We start from the raw sequence: 25,189 nt of genomic DNA, 5'->3' as shown, positions 1-25,189 counted from the left end.
AGCTAGATCTGGGGGTCCCCTCCCTCCCCTGAAAATTTCGGGAGTGTACGTGGTGCGGAAGCGGAGATATTTAGGACGTTTTACGTGGCTGCACAATGTAATGGGACACAGGCTCCTACTGCGCATGCGGGGCTGCACAACGTGCGGGGCTGCAATAGCTGACATTACACCGGTAAGGGAATTGGCGCAAAGTAGTTGAGTCACCGGCTATTTTTAGCTGGCAAGGTCACAGCGCTACCCCCTCCAATGGCACCACCACCTGGTGTAAGGGTATACCGTACTAAGAGAAGGGGGGTGACAGGGGTGAGTCGTCTTCCCCTAAGGGGCGATACTTCATAAAAGGTTGGGAACCACTGCTCTAGGTAGTCCTGAATTTATAACAAAATATTTGAACTCGGGGTGTCCATTTGCTACAGCAGTTGTTTAACCACTTAAGTACCAGCGGTCTCTGCCCCTTAAGGCCCCCTTAAAGGGAACCCTAACTGTGGGCCCCCAAAAAAATTAACTTACCTAAGGTTTTCCCAAGCCTCCTGCAGCCGTCCTGTGCCCGCGCCGGTCCCTCTTTACGACGGGGAATGCGGAAGAAGAGGACGCTTTGCCAGGGGACGACTGGCAGTCGGCCGAAAACGAAACTTAGCCGCGGAGGGAGACCGGAGGGCACAGAAGGACCGGCGCGGGCACAGGACGGCTGCAGGAGGCTTGGGAAAGCCCCAGGTAAGTGAATTTTTTTTGGGACCCACAGTTAAGGTTCCCTTTAAGGACTAGAGACCGCTGGTACAAGAAACGGGCGAATCCCGAGGAATCGCTGCACTTACCCACTACAACTGCCATCACTGCCACATATCGGGAACCTGGGCCACCCACTCTGCCGTCTCTATGACGGCAGAGTTCCTGTGAGCCGGTCAGGAGCCACTTTCATTGTCTCCTGACCGTGTCTTTCAATGTAAGCCAATGGGAGGTGCTTGCTTTGAAAGGCACGGCCAGGAGCCAGTGAAATCGGCTCCTAACCCGCTCACAGGAACTCTGCTGTCATAAAGACTTCAGAGCCAAATGAGCTGAGACGGGAGATAGCGGGGAGACAGTGGCGAGATCGGCTAGAGCGACAAAAGTGGGGGATGCGCACAACGTCAGTGAGTTTAAATCTACGCCCTGGCAGCCAGATCAGCATCAAATCAGGGTGTGGATTTCAACTATCTTGGTCTGAAAGTAGTTAACTGCTAATCATCCCAAATTTTAGTGATTCTCACAAATGTTTGATATGACGCAGGTGAAGGTTGCATTTTTTTCCCCATCTAATAATCCAGTCCAGCTTTTCTGGACCACACAACTGCTGTTCACATCGTATGAATTGCACGCCAGTTCCCCTTCAATGTAGGACAACCACAATGACTCTTTTCTCATGCCTTGACATGTGTATAGGTTTTCCAGCCCCCCCATGGATGGACTATGAATATTCTAAAAATCTTGGTAGAGCTTCACCAAATACGCGGTATGAAGGTTAGTAACAAAATAGAACTAAAATGGTCTCCTTTCCTATGTTATTTCTGTGGTCTGCTAATGTGAGGATTCTTACATTCTCCTCAGCACACCCTCAGGTTTAAAATAGAAATTTTGTGCAACATTTTGAACGTTAGCCTCCGATCCTTGAAGCATGAAGGTCTCCTGAGAAACCAGAACCTTCCAAAGTCTATGGTTGGGCTTTTGCCCGCACCCTCAGTGCCAAATGTCAAACGGCTAGAGGAAATGGCTAATACCTCCGGTGCTATCGAGTACCCCGTCTGCTCAGAAGATGAACTCACAGCTTCAGGTAAGTTACAGAAGTGTGCTGTGATGTTCATAGGCGAGATCTTTGCTGCTCAGGGGTTGGTTTATAGGCGAGATCTTTGCTGCTCAGAGGTTTATTTATAGGTTAGATCTTTGCTGCTCAAGGGGTGGTTTATAGGCAAGATCTTTGCTGCTCAAGGGGTGGTTTATAGGCGAGATCTTTGCTGCTCAGGGGGTGGTTTATAGGCAAGATCTTTGCTGCTCAAGGGGTGGTTTATAGGCGAGATCTTTGCTGCTCAGGGGGTGGTTTATAGGCAAGATCTTTGCTGCTCAGGGAGTGGTTTATTGGCAAGATCTTTGCTGCTCAGGGGGTGGATTATAGGCAAGATCTTTGCTGCTCAGGGGTTGGTTTATAGGCAAGATCTTTGCTGCTCAAAGGGTGGTTTATAGGCGAGATCTTTGCTGCTTAGGGGTTGGTTTATAGGCGAGATCTTTGCTGCTCAGAGGTTGGTTTATAGGCAAGATATTTGCTGCTCAGGGGTTGGTTTATAGGTGAGATCTTTGGTGCTCATGGGTTAGTTTATAGGCGAGATTTTTGGTGCTCAGGGATTGGTTTATAGGCGAGATCTTTGCTGCTCATGGGGTGGATTATAGGCGAGATCTTTGCTGCTCAGGGGGTGGTTTATAGGCGAGATCTTTGCTGCTCCGGGGTTGGTTTATAGGTGAGATATTTTCTGCTCAGGGGTTGGTTTATAGGTGAGTTCTTTGGTGCTCAGGGGGTGGTTTATAGGCGAGATCTTAGCTGTTCAGGGGTTGGTTTATACGTGAGATCTTAGCTGCTCAGGGGTTGGCTCTTGTGTCTTTGTAATTAATTCTGTATACCTTTAGCTGATTCCACAGATTCGACCACCAGCACCACCAGTACAGGGATGGTTCCTCAGCCTCCACAGTACAATTACCATGATATCTGTGTGTATTCGCTTGCTGGGCTTGCACCGCACATCACACTCAACCCAAAGGTTAGTGTCTATTTCTGATACTGGTGTCTTTGGTGTTTTTTTCTGCTGCTTCCATCACTGTAAGCCTTTCTTCTACAGATCTCACTCTTCGAAACCCATCCCCACCTCAAGCAATATGTGCGTCAGGCTGTGGAACAGGCGGTACAAGACCTGCTACAGCCGATGGTGGAATGTTCCATCCAGACTGCTATAAACACCTGTATGCCCATTGTGCGTAAGGACTTTGCGCTGGATTCAGAGGAGTCTCGAATGCAAGAAGCCGCTCATGCTATGGTGCGTAATCTAACAGCTGCCATGGCCAGGATAACCTGCAGAGAGCCTTTGCTGAAGAGCATCATGGCCAACATCAAGACCAGCTTTGCCACTTTTCTACGGGTACGTGACCAAATTAACTACTTTAGATTTAAAGTCATGAATTTCATGTCCTAATTGGCCCTCCATGTCCTGAATTAAAAGATACCGGCGCGTATGCTCGCATCACTGCCACTCATTGGCCTTTTTTTTGGTAGGGTTATCAAACAAATTACCTCATGTGAGGTAATTTACCTCATGAGGTAATGACATTTAGCAATTCTGGTAGGTTTTAGTCATGTTTTACCTCATGAGGTAAATTATGAGGTAATTTGCATTAATTTTACAGAAAATAGCTTTTCTCATGGAAATTAGGGGACATGTTAGCACAAAATGTACCAATTAGTTTAAGACCTGCCTGTACCTGGAGGTAAAGTCAATTTGTATGCATTTTGCAGTTTTTAGTGGAGTTCCTATTGCTATTTAAGTGCTGTTCCTATTCAGGCTGTGTAATAGAAAAGAATAGTAGAAATAAAACTTCAAATATTTGCTGGATATATTCTTTTTTTTTAGAATATACTTTTCATAGGTTGGTACATAATCAAATACACCTCCCCCCCCTCTAAAAAAACTAAAGACTATCCTAACTTATGGAAGACAATTAAAGATTACTATTATTTACTTACTGCATGCTTACCGCTGAAATACCTCATGTTTTACCACACTTTATGCATTTACCTCATGTTCTAAATTGGAGAAAAATCTTTCAGAAATGCTAAAAAAGAAAAATACCTCATGAGATATTTTACCTACTAAAAAATATTTACCTCACACAGCTACTGGAATTGAGGCCATTACGTGTTTACAGGTGAATGATTGCTGCTTTAGTAAATAGCAGCGATCATTCATGAAAAAAAAGTTTAACATAAAAAAAAAGTGCTTTTGCCATCTGTAGTGAAGTCCTAAAGTCTACCTGAGATGAACACAAGTAAAAAAATTTATACATACCTGGGGTTTCCTCCAGCCCCCTTCCAGCTGCTCAGTCCTCGCCGCCCCCCTCCTGGATTCCCCTCAGTTCGGTAATCCGGTGAGTCTGTGCAGGCTCAGTCCCTCCACCAGGAGCATTCTCCGGCAATGTGGAGGATCCGGGAGGGGGACGGCGACAGACCGAGCAGCCTGAAGGGGGCTGGAGGAAGCCCCAGGTATGTATAAAACTTTTGCTTTTGATCATTTCAGGTTTACTTTAACCCCTATCTAACTAATGACCTCCTTAAGCCATATGAAATTCACTTTTCCTCCTGCGCTGTCACCTAAGTGATATTTTTACACCTTGTCATAAAATTATTTGTAAGCCCCCAGCAAGCAAAAAAATACTCAAAATAATTCTGGTAATACTTTTTCACCAACTTTTGGGCACTTTTACAATTGTAAAATGCTTAAAAGTTGTTTTAAAGAGAATATGAAGATGATCCCCTAGGAGATATCTCAGGAGAAAAAGTGAATTGCATATGGCCCCTTGTGTCGCCTATACTTGGCCTTAAAGTGAACCGTAGGTGAAAATAAACTGATGACGTAAATACCGGTAATTATATTTATCCTCCTACTCCTAAAAAGGACTTTATTAAGTACCCCAGGGTTTTCTTTTATATTTAAAAACATTTTATAAAGTAGGTTGAATGTTTTACTGCATCTTATCAGTGTCTGCCTGTTAAGTGTTCCAGAGTTAGAAAAAGGTCAATAGTTCATGTATTATATCTCTCCCTGCCCTCAGAAGTTGTATTCTGCCAGGAAGACTTTTATGGCTGTCATTTGCTTATCAGTGATGTTTACTATATTCCCAACAAGCTACAGACAAGACGGAACTGTCACTTCCATGCCTAGAAATTAACTCTTTCAGGCAGCAAAATAAAACAAAAAGTAAAACAGCCTGGTTATTAATATGTTTTGCACTGCACATACACATGTTAATCTCATCATGTCACATGTTGTCTTGGGTACACTATAAGATTCGGGGGCAACAGCTCAGGGTTCCAGTGCTGTACAGATGCATCGCTGCACTGTTGCCTAGCTATGTATCTGTACTGCAATGAGGTCCCCAAACTGCACCCTAGCGATCGCATCCAGTCTCTACAGATGCACAGGGTGGTGATAATGGTATGCTACATGCCCTCTAGTGATGAAATATGGCATGTGGTATCCTTTTAACTGGGATAAACCAGATAATATGTTTTGAGGTGTTTTATAACGGTGGCACTTGTCATGTGAAAATTAGGAAGGGTGAAATTAAAAACATTTGCATTTTCTGCATTTACACCTATTTTGCCCCTGGAAATAAAGTGCATATGAAATTAAACAATGCTTGGGAACAAAATATTACTCAAGGAAAGCCTAGATTGGGGTTCTATTCACAAAACTTCTCATAAATGACTTATTTATCACCTAATTGATAAAAATAACCTTTCGGCGCATTTACAAGCAAAATAATCACTGAAAGTAAGTTGTTCCTGATTGACTTTATTTCACTTAATTATATTATAGTTTTGCTCTTTGAGAGCTTAAAGAGACTCTGAAGCGAGAATAAATCTCGCTTCAGAGCTCATATTCAGCAGGGGCATGTGTCCCCCTGCTAAACCGCCACCATCGCGCCGCTAAACGGGGGTCCCTTACCTCAGAAATCCCCTCCGTGCAGTGCGGGATCACTTCCGAATTGAGGCAGGGCTAACCGCCGCAGCCCTGCCGCACGCGCGTCTGTCAGCGCGTATCTCCGCCTCTCCCCCGCCCCTCTCAGTCTTCCTTCGCTGAGAGGGGCGGGGGAGAGGCGGCGATGCGCTGCTGATAGACGGAGCTGAGAGGCAGGGCTGCAGCCGTTAGCCCTGCCTCAAGAGCAGCAAAATCTGCGACCAAGTTGGTCGCGGATTTTGCGGGGGTTGGGGGTGAAGGGACACCCGTTTAGCCGCGGGATAGCGGCGGTTTAGCAGGGGCACACATGCCCCTGCTAAATATAAGCACTGAAGCGAGATTTATTCTCGCTTCAGTGTCTCTTTAAAAATGTAACATAGATAAGGTGAAAACAAGTGAAAAAGCTTTGTGGATCCTGCCCAATGTCTCAAAAAAACAACAACAACAACATTTAGTATTTATCATTTTGATGGCATAAGTAATATAAAAGTTATTGCTCTATCAATAGCGATACAGCTGAAATGCCAAATTGTCAGGAATCTTTAAGAGGTGAAAACCCAGGAATGTGAGGTGGTTAAGCTGTGTGTGCAGTTTCAGTGTGTGTGCTGCAGATGTCTGACATATTGGTTCGTTCCTCAGGATGCCTCCCCCCAGCAGCGGGAGATGGTGGAACAGGCAGCCAATCAGGTGGCTCAGGATAACTGCGAGCTGGCATGCTGCTTCATACAGAAGACAGCGATGGAGAAGGCGGGGCCAGAGGTGGATAAAAGGCTGGCAACGGTATGTCATGTGACTCTTTCTTTCTCATACTCCGCGTGGGAAGAACCATGATAGAAATTCAAGGACCATATTCGCTAAAATTGTAAAATTTAAAACGCATGTAAACACATTCAAATAAGAAGTATGTTTCTTCCAGTGTACAATGAGCCATACATTACTTTCCTCCTATTTTGCTGTTACTTACAGTAGGTAGTAGAAATATGACAGACCATGTCCTCATGGGGGATTCTCATGGGTTTCTTTAATTTCAGAAGCACTTAGCAAAAGGCAATTGCTCTTTCCAACTGTGTATGGTGAGCAGGGAGGCTGACCAGAATCTTTGTATAAATCCTTTTCAGGTAGAGTATATAGAATAAAAGCCATGCTGAGAATCCCCCATGAGGAGATGGGCTAGTCTAAAACCTGTCGGTAATGTCAGATTTCTACTGCCTACTGTAAGTGACAGCACACAATTTTCACGATCGTGGTCCTTTAGAGTTATATTTTTCACCCTTAGATGTAAATACTTTGAATATAATAACTCTCAGACCCCAATTCCTTTTTTCTCCTAAGTTTTCTCTCCAGTGATATTTTCACACATTATTAAAGAGACTCTGTAACAAAATTTTTAGCCTTATTTCTTCTATCCTCTAAGTTTCTATAGCTGTTCTAATGTGGTCTGGATTACTGCAGCCTTTTCTACGGTCTCTGTAATATATCTAATGTTCTTTCAGTTTGTCAATCTTTGTTGACCCAGGGAGGAATGTGCTGCCTCTGCTGTGATAGAGAGAAGTTATGCATGCCCCCTCCACGACCCCTGTCGGCTCTGTGTGTGCTTTGTTTATTTCTCACAGACAGGTCTCTGGCAGGTGGGCCTTAATGTCTTGCAAAGATAGAATTTTTTAAGAAAACTCAAGGTGGACCTCTTTAAAAAAAACAAACAACATGTTACCTAATCCAGTGGGGTATCCGGATCAGGTTGTGTCAGTTACTTCCCGCCGATCCTATGTCTACCAATCACGGCGGGGAGAGGCAGAGTTGGCAAATCAGAGCGGGAATTTTGCAGGAGTGCCTCTCCTGCAAGGGACGCCCCTTCCCCCTAGACAAGCTGCTTGTTGCTAGCTACCGGGACAGAGAGGCATGCCATGGAGCAAAGAACAGGCCTCTGTGTCCACAGATGCAGCACTTGCACAGCGGCAGTCCAACAGTGATTACCAAAAGCTGCTAGTTAATGAGATGCCCAGTCCTGTTCAGTAAGGCAAATAGAACAGTGCTAGACCAAATAGAGGCTTAATATCATGCTTAGTGTCTGCCAAAATTGTAGTAAAAGTGGCTGGATAGTGAACTGGCTAAGGGCACCGCCTCTGACAAAGTCAAAGAGACGCGTATGTCACCCTGGCGGGCGTGGCGGGATCTGCCCAGAAGTCCTTTGCAATGGGCACCCCTGCACTAAACTGCCGAAGAACAAAGGTTCTGTCAGGAAAGTATGAAAGAGAAACAAAAAGACCACCTTATGAGGGTCCTCCAGCCTGAAACCCGTACATATGAGAAGACTCAGCAGTTATGTCACTGGACAAACCTTTGCCGATAGGTAACAGGCTTACTGTTAAGTCTGGAATAAAATTTCAAAGTAAAACAAATGCCTGTTTGTTAGATTTCTTCTTATAACCTCACATCATGACTAGATATCAGTCACAGCAGTCCTAACAGTTGCCATGGGGTATGTGGGGCCCAGTATGTCCCTAACCTAGTTATTGCCCCTTTTATTTCTTGTGTCTCCTCTCAGTCTCCAGCTGTTCAGCTGCCGTATAAGAGAGTTAGCATTGTTTTTATTTCATTTATTTACTTGTTTATTGCGTTTCCAATCAGAAAATTCATTCATCACTACAAATATCTGAACTGTTGCTATATTTCAGTTCTTGTTTTCAAATGACAAGGAACTCTTGTCAAAACATTACAAGAGATTATAATTCATAATTAAACAGCAATTTCATCTAAGGAATAGTAATATATCTATCTATCATCCGGAAAGTTACAGCCATGGGGCTTAATTCACAACAGCTTGCTAAGGGCTCTTTCACATTAGGGCAGACTTAACCAAGGTAAGATGAAAGTCCATAGACTTTCATTTTACCTTTCACACTCGACGCTGCGTTTCGATGCGTTGCGGTTCCGACGCACCCGGGCGCAGTTTTTACTCCAACGCACCCGCGAGCCGGCGGTTTCCGTCGGGTTTAATTACCAGCTACCGCCGCTGATTGCGTCGCACCGCAGATACCCGACGACACGCCGCAGGCAGACAACGCGTGCAGGAGAACGGCTCCTGTTCGCGTTGTCTGATGTGAAAGAGCCCTTAGTGTTAGCACGCCAGTAAAAAGCCGCTTAGCACGTGCTAACTGGCTCTTTATGCGCTAATATGCGTGTAAGAGTTTGCGCGCGTAAAGTTTTGCGTGCAACTTCGTCCGCTTTGCGTGCTAAGTAGCGTGATAAGCAATGATTTCACGTGCTGATTTTGCACGCGAACTGAACGTAACGGCGTAGCGCGGTGTGCACACTAAAATAGCACATGAACAGCAACAGCTTTGCAGTGCAAACTACTTAGCACCCTAATTTGCACGTGCAAAGCTTTTAGGCATGATAACTGAGTTATCACACTTTTGTGAATCAAGCCCATTTTCAATTAAAGAAACATTTTATTTTATTTTAGACACTGTCTTCTGGTTATTTCTCCATAATCACCGGCTTTATTTAAAGAGAATCTGAAGCGAGATTAAAACTCGCTTTTCGTCTTATATTCAACACGGGCATGTTTGCCCCTGCTAAAACGCCGCTATCCCGCAGCAGAACGAGGGGTCTTTACCCCCCAAATCCCCTCCGGGGTGTCCTGGGAGCGCTTCCTGTTGCGGCAGGGCTAACGGCCGCAGCCCTGCCTCACATGCGTCTATCAGCGCTGATCGCCGCCTCTCCCCGCCCCTCTCAGTCTTCTTTCACTGAGAGGGGCGGGGAGAGGCGGAGATCCGCCGCTGATAGATGCGCAAGGAGGCAGAGCTACAGCCGAAAGCTCTGCCTCCATGAGCAGCAAAATCTACGGCCAAGTTGGTCGTGGATTTTGCAGGGGGAGGATTTGGGGGGTAAAGACCCCTCGTTCTGCCGCGGGATAGCGGCGTTTTAGCAGGGACAAACATGCCCCGGTTAAATATAAGGTAAAAAGCGAGTTTTAATCTCGCTTCAGAGTCTCTTTAAGCATTTATCATATCATTTTACAAGGTTTGCAATCACTTTGTTGTACAGTAGTAGTAGCAGTAGGGTATTGTACCGTGTTAGCCATCAGTAAAAGCAAGAAGTTTTAAATCAGGATGATACCATTTATTGGCTAACTACAAATGAATAAGAATGAACAAGCTTTCGGCCTTGCAGCCTTCGTCAGGTTTACATCCTGTTAGTTTGCAAGCTGGTGGTACAGACAGCTTATATACATGCAACATCAAAAGGGAAAACAGATATTTTTTTAAGCATAAATACATCATGAAGATGCCTTAATACAAACAGACCATCTAAATGGGGTAAGATAAGGATCCTTGTTTACTTTATTGCTCACAGACCTGGTATTAGGATTGACCCAGAGGTATCGTAAATTCTTAGTTCACAAGTTCAGCTAGGGTGGCTGAGACAGTTCATATATCATCAATCTCATACCAATATAGAAAGTTGTTGTCCTTATTCAGACCCTTCTGCACAGCTTTGAAACAATTTATAAATTTTGTTTCTGCTATTAATCGGTCATTTGACGTTTTGAAGTCGCCCTTCAGGGCAGTGACACGAAGATCATCCATGCTGTGTCCGTTGGACCGAAAGTGTGTAGCAACTGGGAGTCCAGATTTGGTATCATTAATAGTGTGCCTGTGTCCATTCATACGTTTGCGCAGTGTTTGTCCAGTTTCTCCCACGTACATAACATTGGGGCATTTAGCACACATGATCAGATATACCAGATTGGTGGACCCACAAGAAAATTTACCTTGTACTCTGTACTCCTGTTGTGAACCTGGTATCCAGTAGTTTGGTCAGACCACCACACTGTCCACTTCTCCTTTACAGCACCGGCTACAAAACACCAAGTGAAAGAACTAATAAAATATCGTTCCTTGAAAGGTTTGACACCCCAACACCTTCAGAACAGCCTCAATCTAGGTGGACTGACAGATCACAACTTAGGCCCTGAATCCATGGTCCTTAAATATAACCACGATGTCTCAGCCGCTTTTGACGCCATAGCTCCCTTAAAGATTAAACGTTCCGCACCATTACATCACGCTCGCTGGTTTGACAACTCTATAAAGGAACTAAAGAAACAGGGACGCAGACTGGAACGAAGGTGGCGCAAACATCAGTCTCCTGATGACAAACTTTCCCTAATTGCTCACCTGAAAAAATATCAAACGATGATTAACAAAAAGAAGTCCTTATTCCTGTCTCACGAAATTGCAAATGCAGCCAACAGACCTGCCCAACTCTTCCGCACGGTTGACAGTCTCTGCAATCCATCTTGCAGGAAATCCAGCATCAGACCTTCACAGGAACTGTGCGAGAAATTTGCCCACTTCTTCTCAGACAAAGTCTCCTCCATACGATCTGCCATTCAATTCACAGCCCCAGAAACCCATGCAGAGCCATATAACAGGTGCAAAAATAGCCTACCACCATGGTCTGATTTTAAGGTAATCACTGAAAAAGACATCTTGGATATCCTCTCAAACCTTCGCCAGACTACCTGCGATCTGGACCCTGGCCCCACTAAGTTCATGTTGAAATGCCCTGAACTATTTACACCGGCATTCCACAAAATAGTCAACGGCTCCTTACAAGAAGGGTGGTTTCCCTCTACTCTGAAAGAAGCAATCGTCAGGCCTCTACTCAAGAAACCATCCTTAGACCCAGATGCTCTAAACAGCTACAGACCTGTCTCAAACCTCCCCTTTCTGGGAAAAGTTATTGAAAAGGCTGTCTACCTCCAACTTGAAGCCAGGCTCTCCAGAAACAACATCCTTGACCCTCTTCAATCTGGTTTCAGGAAATATCACAGCTGTGAAACAGCCCTCACCCAGATCTGCAATGATCTGCTCATTGCAAGAGACAAGGGTCAATGTTCCATCCTGATTTTGCTCGACCTCTCAGCGGCTTTTGACACAGTCGATCATGAAATCTTACTCAACAGGCTACAAGAGTACTGTGGCATAGATGGCATTGTTCTCCGGTGGTTCAACTCCTTCCTGGCTAGCAGAACACAAAGGGTAGCCTTAGGGCCCTTCCTCTCCAACCCTGTACCACTAAAATACGGTGTACCTCAGGGCGCAATATTATCCCCTTTACTGTTCACCATATACATGCTGCCACTTGGAGAAATCATACAAAAACATGTCCTGACATATCATTGCTATGCTGATGACACCCAGCTATATTTGTCATTCAAACCTGATGTCACAGACCCTACTCCACAAATAAACGCATGCTTAGCTGAGCTTCAGGAGTGGATGAATAATAATTGGCTAAAACTTAATGCTGACAAAACTGAGGTTCTTGTTATCGAGGGCCAGGGCTCAACAGCAAAGCAGCTCCAGTCTCAACCAACACCGCTAAGGATAGGGAGCTCAGACCTGAACAACTCAGACTGTGTGCGCAGCCTGGGAGTACTGATTGATGGGAAATTAAGCTTCAGGAATCAAATCTCAGCTGTTGTGAAACATTCCTTCTTTCACCTAAGGAATATTGCAAGGATTAAACACCTAATTCCTTCAGAGGATCTTCCAACCCTAGTTCATGCCTTCGTCACATCAAGGTTAGACTACTGCAACGTCCTCTACACAGGCCTGCATAAGAAAGACTTACGCCGCCTGCAATTAGTACAGAATGCCGCCGCAAGGCTGTTAACGAGCCAACCCCGCCATTGCCACATAACACCAACCCTGAGCTCACTCCACTGGCTACCGATAAAATGGAGATTCTGTTTAAGATTGGCTTACTGACATTTAAATCCTTGCACAATCTGGGCCCTGGATACCTGAAGGACTTGTTGCAACTACATCACACCCCCCACAATCTTAGATCAAAAGGACGTAACACCTTGGTCACCCCCAGAGTCCACCTCAAAACCTTTGGAGACAGAGCCTTTTGTCATGCTGCCCCTACACTTTGGAACTCCCTGCCACACCCAATCAGGACAGCCCCATCCCTGGAAGCATTTAAGTCTTAACTGAAAACCTACCTTTTCAGTCTGGCATTCATGAACATCTGACTATCTCCTCTGTAACACAACCCAGCCTGAAACCCTGTATTAATCTGAGACACAGCTATGCGCTTTGAGTCCTATGGGAGAAAAGCGCTTTACAAATGTTATTGTATTATTGTATTGTTACCCTGTCAGTGGAGTAAATGTGTCTGCAGGTCCCACATATTTTTTGTCGGCAGGGTGATGTTCCGTTTGTTGAGGCCTATTCAAAGAGCTCCTGACAATCATCTGTTTTAGATTGTGTGGTTGCCGATATGACAAGAGTGGAGGTTTAGGGAATATTGTTCTCAGTCTGTGATCCTTGTGTAAAATGGGATGAAGTTCCTTAGCAATCCTCCTTAAGATTTCCAGGTGTGGGTTGTAGGTGATAACCAAAGGGACACATTCCTCTCTCTGGTTTTGCTTATATTTCAGGAGTTCAGTCCTGGGGATGTTGCTGGCTTTCCTGATTTGGGCCTCAGCCATGGGAGGACTGTAACCTTGTTTAATGAAAGTGTTCTTAAAGAGAATCTGTACTCTAATATTCTTACAATAAAAAGCATACCATTCTATTCATTATTTTCTTCTGTGCCCCTCTGTGCTGTTTCTGCCACTCTCTGCTGCAATCCTGGCTTGTAATTAACAGTTTTAGGCAGTGTTTACAAACAAACTAACCAGCTTCTAATAGACTCAGCTAAGCATAGTGTGTGAGTCATTCAGAGTATGCAGGGGGCCTGCAGAGGGTGTGTATCGCTTCTACCAATCACAAGCAGCCCTGCACATTCCACGCAATCAAGCCTTAGCCCGACAAACAGGACAGAGGAAAGATACATTGATTTATTACAGAGACAGTGCAGTTAGGAAAGACTGCAGTAAGCCAGAGCAGATTAGAACAGGCATAGGAACTTATAGGATAGAAGAACTAAGGCTGAAAAATTTGTTACAGAGTCTCTTTAAGGTGATCCAGGTGCTTGTCTCTGTCCATCCTGTCAGAACAAATCCGGTTGTACCTTATAGCTTGGCTGTAAATTATAGAGTTCTTAATGTGCTTGGGATGAAAACTGTCATATCTTAGGTATGTGGGACGGTCTGTAGGTTTGCGATAGGTTTGTATGTTGTTACCCCTGATGTATATGGTGGTGTCCAGAAAGTTAATCTCCAGAGATTCCTAATTAACAACAAAAAGAAAAAACTTCAGAGACTTAGAATTAAGAGTGGACGCCTGGATGCACAAGCAGCAGAAAAAGAGCAACCCACAGGTGTAATGAATCTTTCCTCTTATCAGGCTACTGAAGCTGAAATGTCAGTACTCTCCAAAGGCCTGTCATTCTGCCCTGCGAGACCCATAGACAGGATTGCACTCTGTGGAGATATGGAGGAATTTTTTAGAAAGCTGCGACTCAAGGAACACTACCATGATAAGGAAGCCTGTGATACAATGGATAATGGACCAAAACGCACCAGATCTAAAAAGAAAAAAAGATGGACCCCCAAAGAAGGAAAAAACCCAGCCCTGGATAAATACGTCAATAAATTCAGACGCAGAATCTCTGACTGGATCCTGAGTAAAAGAAAGACACTGGCCCAGAACGTAACACCACAGGAGCGACAGGCCATCAGATCCCTTAAAGCGGAATACAACCCTGCATTTCAACTTTGCTCTAAAACATTATTTACAGTATATTATATGCAACCAGCATTTTTTTTTTTACTAGACCAGCATTGGAAGGGTTACACAGGGCTTTAAAGTCCCTGGAGATTTCTGCAGACGAATCCGAACTTCAGTTAGATACTTTTTGTTTACAAATATGTGTTTATTGTGACTCATCTCTCTCACCGAGAAGGAGCTTGGAGGACAGCCAAAGAGATGTATCTATTGATAAACAGTTACACACTAACTAAATAGAATGTAACTATCTGAATGTCTGCACGGAACTTAAAACCTCTGTGTTTAACCCTTCCAATGCTGGTCTAGTAAAAAAAAATGCTTTTTGCATATAATATGCTGTAAATAATGTTTTAGAGCAAAGTTGAAATGCAGGGTTATATTCCGCTTTAAGGAGAATAAGGACATTATTATTAAACCAGCGGATAAAGGTGGTGCCATAGTCATAATGAACACCAGTGACTACATCCAGGAGGCACAAAGACAATTATCCAACACCGCTCACTATGCCAAATTACAGGGGGACCCCACAAAAGGCTACAGGATGGCACTTAATAGGATGGTTAACAGATTGCCTGCAAACATCAGACTACATGTAAGGACCCTTGTCCCTGAAGAGCCTAGAACAGCCTGCTTTTACATGCTTCCCAAGATCCACAAAGAGGGAAACCCAGGCAGGCCCATAATCTCAGGGAGCGGAACTCTTACAGAGAACATCTCAGGGTGGCTGGAAAACATCTTGAAACCTCTTGTCTGTAAAAGACCCAGCTACTTACAGGATACCACCCACCTCCTGAACAAACTGTCAGCCATCGGCCCAGTACCTGAGGGAACCATACTGGCCACGATGGACGTGGAGTCCCTGTACACGAACATTCCCCATGATGATGGTATTGCGGCCTGCCGTAAATATCTTCAGGGTCAGGGCATACCTGTAAAGCCTATTACTGGACTGATCAAATTCATTCTCACTCATAATTATTTCACTTTTGGACAGGACCTCTATTTACAGCAGATGGGCGTGGCAATGGGTTCGCGATTCGCTCCACAGTATGCAAATCTATTCATGGCCAAAATCGAAGAGGAATACCTCAATGCATGTGGCATAAAACCCTTGGCCTACTTCCGGCTTCATTGATGATATTTTAATCATCTGGTCCGCAAGTGAGGATGATCTTCTCCAGTTCCACAGGAACTTCAATGCCTTCCATCCTACAATCAAATTGAAACTTACCTACTCTCACACAGAGATTAACTTTCTGGACACCACCATATACATCAGGGGTAACAACATACAAACCTCTGTGTATCGCAAACCTACAGACCGTCCCACATACCTAAGATATGACAGTTTTCATCCCAAGCACATTAAGAACTCTATAATTTACAGCCAAGCTATAAGGTACAACCGGATTTGTTCTGACAGGATGGACAGAGACAAGCACCTGGATCACCTTAAGAACACTTTCATTAAACAAGGTTACAGTCCTCCCATGGCTGAGGCCCGAATCAGGAAAGCCAGCAACATCCCCAGGACTGAACTCCTGAAATATAAGCAAAACCAGAAAGAGGAACGTGTCCCTTTGGTTGTCACCTACAACCCACACCTGGAAATCTTAAGGAGGATTGCTAAGGAACTTCATCCCATTTTACACAAGGATCACAGACTGAGAACGATATTCCCTAAACCTCCCCTCTTGTCATATCGGCAACCACACAATCTAAAACAGATGATTGTCAGGAGCTCTTTGAATAGGCCTCAACAAAACGGAACATCACCCTGCCGACAAAAAATATGTGGGACCTGCAGACACATTTACTCCACTGACAGGGTAACGATACCAGGTTCACAACAGGAGTACAGAGTACAAGGTACATTTTCCTGTGATTCCACCAATCTGGTATATCTGATCATGTGTGCTAAATGCCCCAATGTTCTGTATGTGGGAGAAACTGGACAAACTCTGCGCAAACGTATGAATGGACACAGGCACACTATTAATGATACCAAATCTGGACTCCCAGTTGCTACACACTTTCGGTCCAACGGACACAGCATGGATGATCTTCGTGTCACTGCCCTGAAGGGCGGCTTCAAAACGTCAAATGACCGATTAATAGCAGAAACAAAATTTATAAATTGTTTCAAAGCTGTGCAGAAGGGTTTGAATAAGGACAACAACTTTCTATATTGGTATGAGATTGATGATATATGAACTGTCTCAGCCACCCTAGCTGAACTTGTGAACCAAGAATTTACGATACCTCTGGGTCAATCCTAATACCAGGTCTGTGAGCAATGGAGTAAACAAGGATCCTTATCTTACCCCATTTAGATGGTCTGTTTGTATTAAGGCATCTTCATGATGTATTTATGCTTAAAAAAATATCTGTTTTCCCTTTTTATGTTGCATGTATATAAGCTGTCTGTACCACCAGCTTGCAAACTAACAGGATGTAAACCTGACGAAGGCTGCAAGGCCCGAAAGCTTGTTCATTCTTATTCATTTGTAGTTAGCCAATAAATGGTATCATCCTGATTTAAAACTTCTTGCTTGTACAGTAGTAGCTTCACACTTCTTACCTATAGGTAGGATGATTTGATGAAGGCTTCATGTTTATGCTGCTGAACAAACAGTTATCTGCATTCTGCAGTCAGGTGACAAGCGGTGCAGGGAGAGTTTATCCTGACAGATGCAAGTTACATCACACAGAGAGAAAACTGTGTGACAGATAAAAGCAAAGCTGTGACTTTCGAGATGACACTCATACATGTATATGTGTGTCGTGTATATATATTGTTTCTGGATAAATTATACTTTCTTTAGGATTTTTTTGTATTTCAATGCATTCAAAAACAAATAAGAAAGGGGAAAAATACACTATTTCTCAGTTTTCGCCCACTATAGCTGTAAAATAAACAGTGCTACTGTAGATAAAACACTAATTGCATTTGCCATTCCATTTATCACAAAATGTACATTATGTGGTGTGTGCCATGTATGTTGACAATATTTGATTTGGAAATAAAATTATTTTTGTGTTGCTTTGTGTACTTTTTCTTTCCATTATATCAATAGCAAAAAATTAAATGTAGTGAGTGATAAAAATAAGAGAGAGAGGGTAAACTGATTAGCATGTTGAGCTGGGTGTGGTCTCAAAATTGGGTGTGCTTATGGGAGGTGGCGCTTATTGGGTGGGAGGTGGCGCTTATTGGGTGGGAGGTGGTGCTTATTGGGTGTGCTTATGGGAGGTGGCGCTTATTGGGTGGGAGGTGGTGCTTATTGGGTGGGAGGTGGTGCTCATTGGGTGTGCTTATGGGAGGTGGCGCTTATTGGGTGGTAGGTGGCGCTTATTGGGTGGGAGGTGGTGCTCATTGGGTGTGCTTATGGGAGGTGGCGCTTATTGGGTGGGAGGTGGTGCTTATGGGCGGTGGCTAAACAGTATTTTCAATGTCACAGCACCCATGTTTAGCTCCCATGCCATGCCTGCTGTTATAAAGCCCACATTCTCTTTCAGTATTCCCTGCTATAATGTCTTTCCTTTAATAAGGCATGCATATTTATTTCCCCACCCACCTCCAGCATTTATAGTGTCCCCTTAGAATGGTTTCATGCACAGTGTTTTCCTGCATCAAGGCCTAAGAGCCTCCAGTACAGTGACTTCTCTCATTGTAGTGCCCTTCTAGGAATAAAGTCCATTGTAGGGCTCCTATGTAGCGCCCCCTTAGGTTTTACCTGTACAAGAGTCCTCCTTTCCATCCCTACAGAATTCAACAGATTGGAAGCACGCTTTGGGAAGTGTTAAAGTCAGGGCCGGTACTCTCATGAAGCAAGGTGAAACATTTGCATCAGGAGCAGAGACTTCAGGGGCAGCATTTTTGTACTGCTGTCCTGACGGAGGAGGAATGGAGTGGCTGAGGGTGAGCAGTTTGTCACAGCCAGCCAGTGTGCTATTGTGTTGAGCTGCAGCATGTCATGTGAGAACATTAATGAAGCAGAGTAAATTGTCAGGTGCTGAGCGATCATTCCAAATCGGGGGGGGGGGGGGGGGTGCTACATCCTCACAAGTTTGCCTCAGGCAGCAAAGAGTCTAGAACTGGCCCTGGTTAAAGTCTCCTCTCTCTGTGCCAGTGGCACTCACGGTCTCCTCTCTCTGGGCCAGTGGCACTCACGGTCTCCTCTCTCTGGGTCAGTGGCACTCACGGTCTTCTCTCTCTGGGCCAGTGGCACTCACGGTCTCCTCTCTCTGGGCCAGTGGCACTCACGGTCTCCTCTCTCTGGGCCAGTGGCACTCACGGTCTCCTCTTTCTGGGCCAGTGGCAATCCCGGTCTCCTCTCTTTGGGCCAGTGGCACTCACGGTCTTCTCTCTCTGGGCCAGTGGCACTCACGGTCTCCTCTCTCTGGGCCAGTGGCACTCACGGTCTCCTCTCTCTGGGCCAGTGGCACTCACGGTCTCCTCTTTCTGGGCCAGTGGCACACACGGTCTCCTCTTTCTGGGCCAGTGGCAATCCCGGTCTCCTCTCTCTGTGCCAGTGGCACTCATGGTCTCCTCTGTCTGGACCAGTGGCACTCACGGTCTTCTCTCTCTTGGCCAGTGGCACTCACGGTCTCCTCTCTCTGTGCCAGTGGCAATCCCGGTCTCCTCTCTCTGTGCCAGTGGCACTCACGGTCTCCTCTTTCTGGGCCAGTGGCACTCACGGTCTCCTCTCTCTGGGCCAGTGGCACTCACGGTCTCTTCTCTCTGGGCCAGTGGCACTCACGGTCTCCTCTCTCTGGGCCAGTGGCACTCACGGTCTCCTCTCTCTGGGCCAGTGGCACTCACGGTCTCCTCTCTCTGGGGCAGTGGAACTCACGGTCTTCTCTCTCTGGGCCAGTGGCACTCACGGTCTCCTCTTTCTGGGCCAGTGGCACACACGGTCTCCTCTCTCTGGGCCAGTGGCACTCACGGTCTCTTCTCTCTGGGCCAGTGGCACTCACGGTCTCCTCTCTCTCTGCCAGTGGCACTCACGGTCTTCTCTCTCTGTGCCAGTGGCACTCACTGTCTCCTCTCTCTGTTCTAGTGGCACTCACGGTCTCCTCTCTCTCTGCCAGTGGCACTCACGGTCTCCTCTCTCTGTGCCAGTGGCACTCACGGTCTCCTCTCTCTCTGCCAGTGGCACTCACGGTCTCCTCTCTCTGTGCCAGTGGCACTCACTGTCTCCTCTCTCTGTTCTAGTGGCACTCACGGTCTCCTCTCTCTCTGCCAGTGGCACTCACGGTCTCCTCTCTCTATGCCAGTGGCACTCACGGTCTCCTCTCTCTGGGCCAGTGGCACTCACGGTCTCCTCTCTGTGCCAGTGGCACTCACGGTCTCCTCTCTCTGGGCCAGTGGCACTCACGGTCTCCTCTCTCTGTGCCAGTGGCACTCACGGTCTCCTCTCTCTGGGCCAGTGGCACTCACGGTCTCCTCTCTCTCTGCCAGTGGCACTCACGGTCTTCTCTCTCTGGGCCAGTGGTACTCACGGTCTTCTCTCTCTCTGCCAGTGGCACTTATGGTCTTCTCTCTCTCTGCCAGTGGCACTCACTGTCTCCTCTCTCTGTGCCAGTGGCACTCACGGTCTCCTCTCTCTCTGCCAGTGGCACTCATGGTCTCTTCTCTCTATGGGCCAGTGGCACTCACGGTCTCCTCTCTCTCTGCCAGTGGCACTCACGGGCTCCTCTCTCTGGGCCAGTGGCACTCACGGTCTCCTCTCTCTGAGCCAGTGGCACTCACGGTCTCCTCTCTCTCTGCCAGTGGCACTCACGGTCTTCTCTCTCTGGGCCAGTGGCACTCACGGTCTCCTCTCTCTCTGCCAGTGGCACTCACGGGCTCCTCTCTCTGGGCCAGTGGCACTCACGGGCTCCTCTCTCTGGGCCAGTGGCACTCACGGTCTCCTCTCTCTGAGCCAGTGGCACTCATGGTCTCCTCTCTCTGGGCCAGTGACACTCACGGTCTCCTCTCCCTGAGCCAGTGGTTCTCACTGTCTCCTCTCTCTCTGCCAGTGGCACTCACGGTCTCCTCTCTCTGGGCCAGTGGCACTCACGGTCTTTTCTCTCTGAGCCAGTGACACTCACGGTCTTGTCTCTCTGTGCCAGTGGCACTCACGGTCTCCTCTCTCTGGGCCAGTGGCACTCACGGTCTTGTCTCTCTGTGCCAGTGGCACTCACGGTCTCCTCTCTCTCTCTGCCAGTGGCACTCACGGTCTCCTCTCTCTGGGCCAGTGGCACTCACGGTCTCCTGTCTCTCTGCCAGTGGCACTCACGGTCTCCTGTCTCTCTGCCAGTGGCACTCACGGTCTTCTCTCACTCACGGGCTCCTCTCTCTGTGCCAGTGGCACTCACGGTCTTCTCTCTCTGGGCCAGTGGCACTCACGGTCTTTTCTCTCTGAGCCAGTGGCACTCACGGTCTTCTCTCTCTGTGCCATTGACACTCACGGTCTTCTCTCTCTGTGCCAGTGGCACTCACGGTCTCCTCTCTCTGGGCCAGTGGCACTCACGGTCTTCTCTCTCTGTGCCAGTGACACTCACGGTCTCCTCTCTCTGCACCAGTGGCACTCACGGTCTCCTCTCTCTGGGCCAGTGGCACTCACGGTCTTTTCTCTCTGAGCCAGTGGCACTCACGGTCTTCTCTCTCTCTGCCAGTGGCACTCACGGTCTTCTCTCTCTGGGCCAGTGACACTCACGGTCTTCTCTCTCTGTGCCAGTGACACTCACGGTCTCCTCTCTCTGTGCCAGTGGCACTCACGGTCTCCTCTCTCTGCACCAGTGGCACTCACTGTCTCCTCTCTCTGGGCCAGTGGCACTCACGGTCTTTTCTCTCTGAGCCAGTGGCACTCACGGTCTTCTCTCTCTCTGCCAGTGGCACTCACGGTCTTCTCTCTCTGGGCCAGTGACACTCACGGTCTTCTCTCTCTGCCAGTGGCACTCACGGTCTCCTCTCTCTGTGCCAGTGGCACTCACGGTCTTCTCTCGCTGTGCCAGTGGCACTCACGGTCTCCTCTCTCTGGGCCAGTGGCACTCACGGTCTTCTCTCTCTGTGCCAGTGACACTCACGGTCTCCTCTCTCTGTGCCAGTGGCACTCACGGTCTCCTCTCTCTGCACCAGTGGCACTCACGGTCTCCTCTCTCTGGGCCAGTGGCACTCACGGTCTTTTCTCTCTGAGCCAGTGACACTCACGGTCTTCTCTCTCTGTGCCAGTGACACTCACGGTCTTCTCTCTCTGCACCAGTGGCACTCACGGTCTCCTCTCTCTGGGCCAGTGGCACTCACGGTCTTCTCTCTCTGTGCCAGTGACACTCACGGTCTCCTCTCTCTGTGCCAGTGGCACTCACGGTCTCCTCTCTCTGCACCAGTGGCACTCACGGTCTCCTCTCTCTGTGCCAGTGGCACTCACGGTCTTGTCTCTCTCTGCCAATGGCACTCACGGTCTCCTCTCTCTGTGCCAGTGGCACTCACGGTCTCCTATCTCTGTGCCAGTGGCACTCACGGTCTTGTCTCTCTCTGCCAGTGGCACTCACGGTCTCCTCTCTCTGTGCCAGTGGCACTCACGGTCTTCTCTCTCTGTGCCAGTGGCACTCACGGTCTCCTCTATCTGGGCCAGTGGCACTCACGGTCTCCTCTCTCTGGGCCAGTGGCACTCACTGTCTCCTCTCTCTGTGCCAGTGGCACTCACTGTCTCCTCTCTCTGTGCCAGTGACACTCACGGTCTCCTCTCTCTCTGCCAGTGGCACTCACGGTCTCCTCTCTCTCTGCCAGTGGCACTCACGGTCTCCTCTCTCTCTGCCAGTGGCACTCACGGTCTCCTCTCTCTGTTCTAGTGGCACTCACGGTCTCCTCTCTCTGCCAGTGACACTCACGGTCTTGTCTCTCTCTGCCAGTGGCACTCACAGTCTCCTCTCTCTGTACCAATGGCACTGACGGTCTCCTCTCTTTCGGCCAGTGGCACTCACGGTCTTCTCTCTCTGGGCCAGTGGCACTCACGGTCTCCTCTCTCTGGGCCAGTGGCACTCATGGTCTCCTTTCTCTCTGTGCCAGTGGCACTCACTGTCTCCTCTCTCTGTTCTAGTGGCACTCACTGTCTCCTCTCTCTGTGCCAGTGACACTCACGGTCTCCTCTCTCTCTGCCAGTGGCACTCACGGTCTCCTCTCTCTGCCAGTGGCACTCACGGTCTCCTCTCTCTCTGCCAGTGGCACTCACGGTCTCCTCTCTCTGTTCTAGTGGCACTCACGGTCTCCTCTCTCTGCCAGTGACACTCACGGTCTTGTCTCTCTCTGCCAGTGGCACTCACAGTCTCCTCTCTCTGTACCAGTGGCACTGACGGTCTCCTCTCTTTCGGCCAGTGGCACTCACGGTCTTCTCTCTCTGGGCCAGTGGCACTCACGGTCTCCTCTCTCTGGGCCAGTGGCACTCATGGTCTCCTCTCTCTCTGTGCCAGTGGCACTCACTGTCTCCTCTCTCTGTTCTAGTGGCACTCACGGTCTTCTCTCTCTCTGCCAGTGGCACTCACGGTCTCCTCTCTCTGTGCCAGTGGCACTCATGGTCTCCTCTCTCTCTGCCAGTGGCACTCACGGTCTCCTCTCTCTCTGCCAGTGGCACTCACGGTCTCCTCTCTCTGTGCCAGTGGCACTCACTGTCTCCTCTCTCTGTGCCAGTGGCACTCACTGTCTCCTCTTTCTCTGGCCAGTGGCACTCACGGTCTCCTCTCTCTCTGCCAGTGGCACTCACGGTCTCCTCTCTCTGTGCCAGTGGCACTCACGGTCTCCTCTCTCTGTGCCAGTGGCACTCACGGTCTCCTCTCTCTGTGCCAGTGGCACTCACGGTCTCCTCTCTCTGTGCCAGTGGCACTCACGGTCTCCTCTCTCTGTGCCAGTTGCACGCATGCTCTCCTCTCTCTCTGCCAGTGGCACTCACGGTCTCCTCTCTCTGGGCCAGTGGCACTCACGGTCTCCTCTCTCTCTGCCAGTGGCACTCACGGTCTCCTCTCTCTGGGCCAGTGGCACTCACTGTCTCCTCTCTCTGGGCCAGTGGCACTCACGGTCTCCTCTCTCTGGGCCAGTGGCACTCATGGTCTCCTCTCTCTCTCTGCCAGTGGCACTCACGGTCTCCTCTCTCTGTGCCAGTGGCACTCACGGTCTCCTCTCTCTGTGCCAGTGGCACTCACGGTCTCCTCTCTCTGGGCCAGTGGCACTCACGGTCTCCTCTCTCTCTGCCAGTGGCACTCACGGTCTCCTCTCTCTGTTCCAGTGGCACTCATGGTCTCCTCTCTCTCTCTGCCAGTGGCACTCACGGTCTCCTCTCTCTGTGCCAGTGGCACTCACGGTCTTGTCTCTCTCTGCCAGTGGCACTCACGGTCTCCTCTCTCTGGGCCAGTGGCACTCACGGTCTTGTCTCTCTGGGCCAGTGGCACTCACGGTCTTGTCTCTCTCTGCCAGTGGCACTCACGGTCTTCTCTCTCTGGGCCAGTGGCACTCACGGTCTTCTCTCTCTGTGCCAGTGGCACTCATGGTCTCCTCTCTCTCTGCCAGTGGCACTCACTGTCTCCTCTCTCTGTGCCAGTGGCACTCACTGTCTCCTCTCTCTGTTCTAGTGGCACTCACGGTCTCCTCTCTCTCTGCCAGTGGCACTCACGGTCTCCTCTCTCTGTGCCAGTGGCACTCACGGTCTCCTCTCTCTGGGCCAGTGGCACTCACGGTCTCCTGTCTCTCTGTGCCAGTGGCACTCATGGTCTCCTCTCTCTCTGGGCCAGTGGCACTCACGGTCTTCTCTCTCTCTGCCAGTGACACTCATGGTCTTCTCTCTCTGCGCCAGTATAGGTAGTGGTCTATAGGTCCCCCCAGTATAGGTGGCCAGGCATAGGTGCCCCACTATAATTGCCCCCAGTATAGATTAGCCAGGTAGGTGCTTCCAGTATAGGTATCCAGTATAGTTCAGGGGTGGACTGGCCAGGGGGGAAGGGGGGCAATCTCCCCCCAGGCCGCCTTTCATTCAGTGATTTAGGGCAGGTCTGGTGTATTCGGGTGTGTTGTTGTAAGGCAATGGGAAACTTGAGGCTAGCTGATAAAAGTGCAATCAGAGGACAGGCAAGCTGGTAAATATACGCAGAGCTTGCCTGGAGGGTCCGTGGGCAAACATCTGTCTGGTCTCTCCCCATTGTTATAATAACTGCATGTGTGGATAAGGTGTTATACAAGTTAAAGTTTTTGACAGGCCCTAGACTCCAGGAGGGCTACTTTCTGACTTGTGTGAGAGACTGGCAGGGACAGGAGTCCGATTACAGGCAAGTAGCCTCTGTGTGATGTGCAATACAGATAAGCTCTCTGCTCCATCTCAGGCTATTCTCAATTTCTCTCCACTCCTCCTCTCTCTGGGCTAGTGCACGCCAAAATCGCAATAGCAATCGCTAGCAATTTGTGAGTGTGATTTTGTGAATCGATTTTCAGAACGATTTTTTTTAATGAATTGCTCCAAAAAACGCTACATGCAGTGTGTAGCATTTTTTGGAGCAATTCATGAAAAAATAGCTCTGAAAATCACTTCACAAAATCACACTTACAAATTGCTAGCGATTGCTGTTGCGATTTTGGCGTGCACTAGCCCAGAGAGGAGTGGAGAGAAATTGAGAATAGCCTGAGATGGAGCAGAGAGCTTATCTGTATTGCACATCACACAGAGGCTACTTGCCTGTAATAGGACTCCCTGCCAGTCTCTCACACAAGTCAGAAAG

The 25,189-nt window shown here is 48.0% G+C and overlaps 1 protein-coding gene across 2 annotated transcripts in view; it reads left to right on the top strand.

Moving 5' to 3' along the window:
* The window catches only part of LOC137539063 (CCR4-NOT transcription complex subunit 1-like), a 138,217-nt gene that overhangs the window by 33,604 nt on the left and 79,424 nt on the right, over positions 1–25,189 (top strand). For both annotated transcript variants that reach the window (XM_068261537.1, XM_068261538.1), the window contains exons 7-11: positions 1,420–1,497; positions 1,585–1,807; positions 2,653–2,783; positions 2,862–3,158; positions 6,393–6,533. In XM_068261537.1, coding sequence (XP_068117638.1) covers positions 1,420–1,497; positions 1,585–1,807; positions 2,653–2,783; positions 2,862–3,158; positions 6,393–6,533 — 870 coding nt within the window. The remainder of the gene's footprint in view (positions 1–1,419; positions 1,498–1,584; positions 1,808–2,652; positions 2,784–2,861; positions 3,159–6,392; positions 6,534–25,189) is intronic.

The sequence above is a fragment of the Hyperolius riggenbachi genome, chromosome 11 (assembly GCF_040937935.1).
Source record: "Hyperolius riggenbachi isolate aHypRig1 chromosome 11, aHypRig1.pri, whole genome shotgun sequence".
Taxonomy (NCBI): domain Eukaryota; kingdom Metazoa; phylum Chordata; class Amphibia; order Anura; family Hyperoliidae; genus Hyperolius; species Hyperolius riggenbachi.
This window is presented reverse-complemented; position numbering and strand designations above follow the sequence as displayed.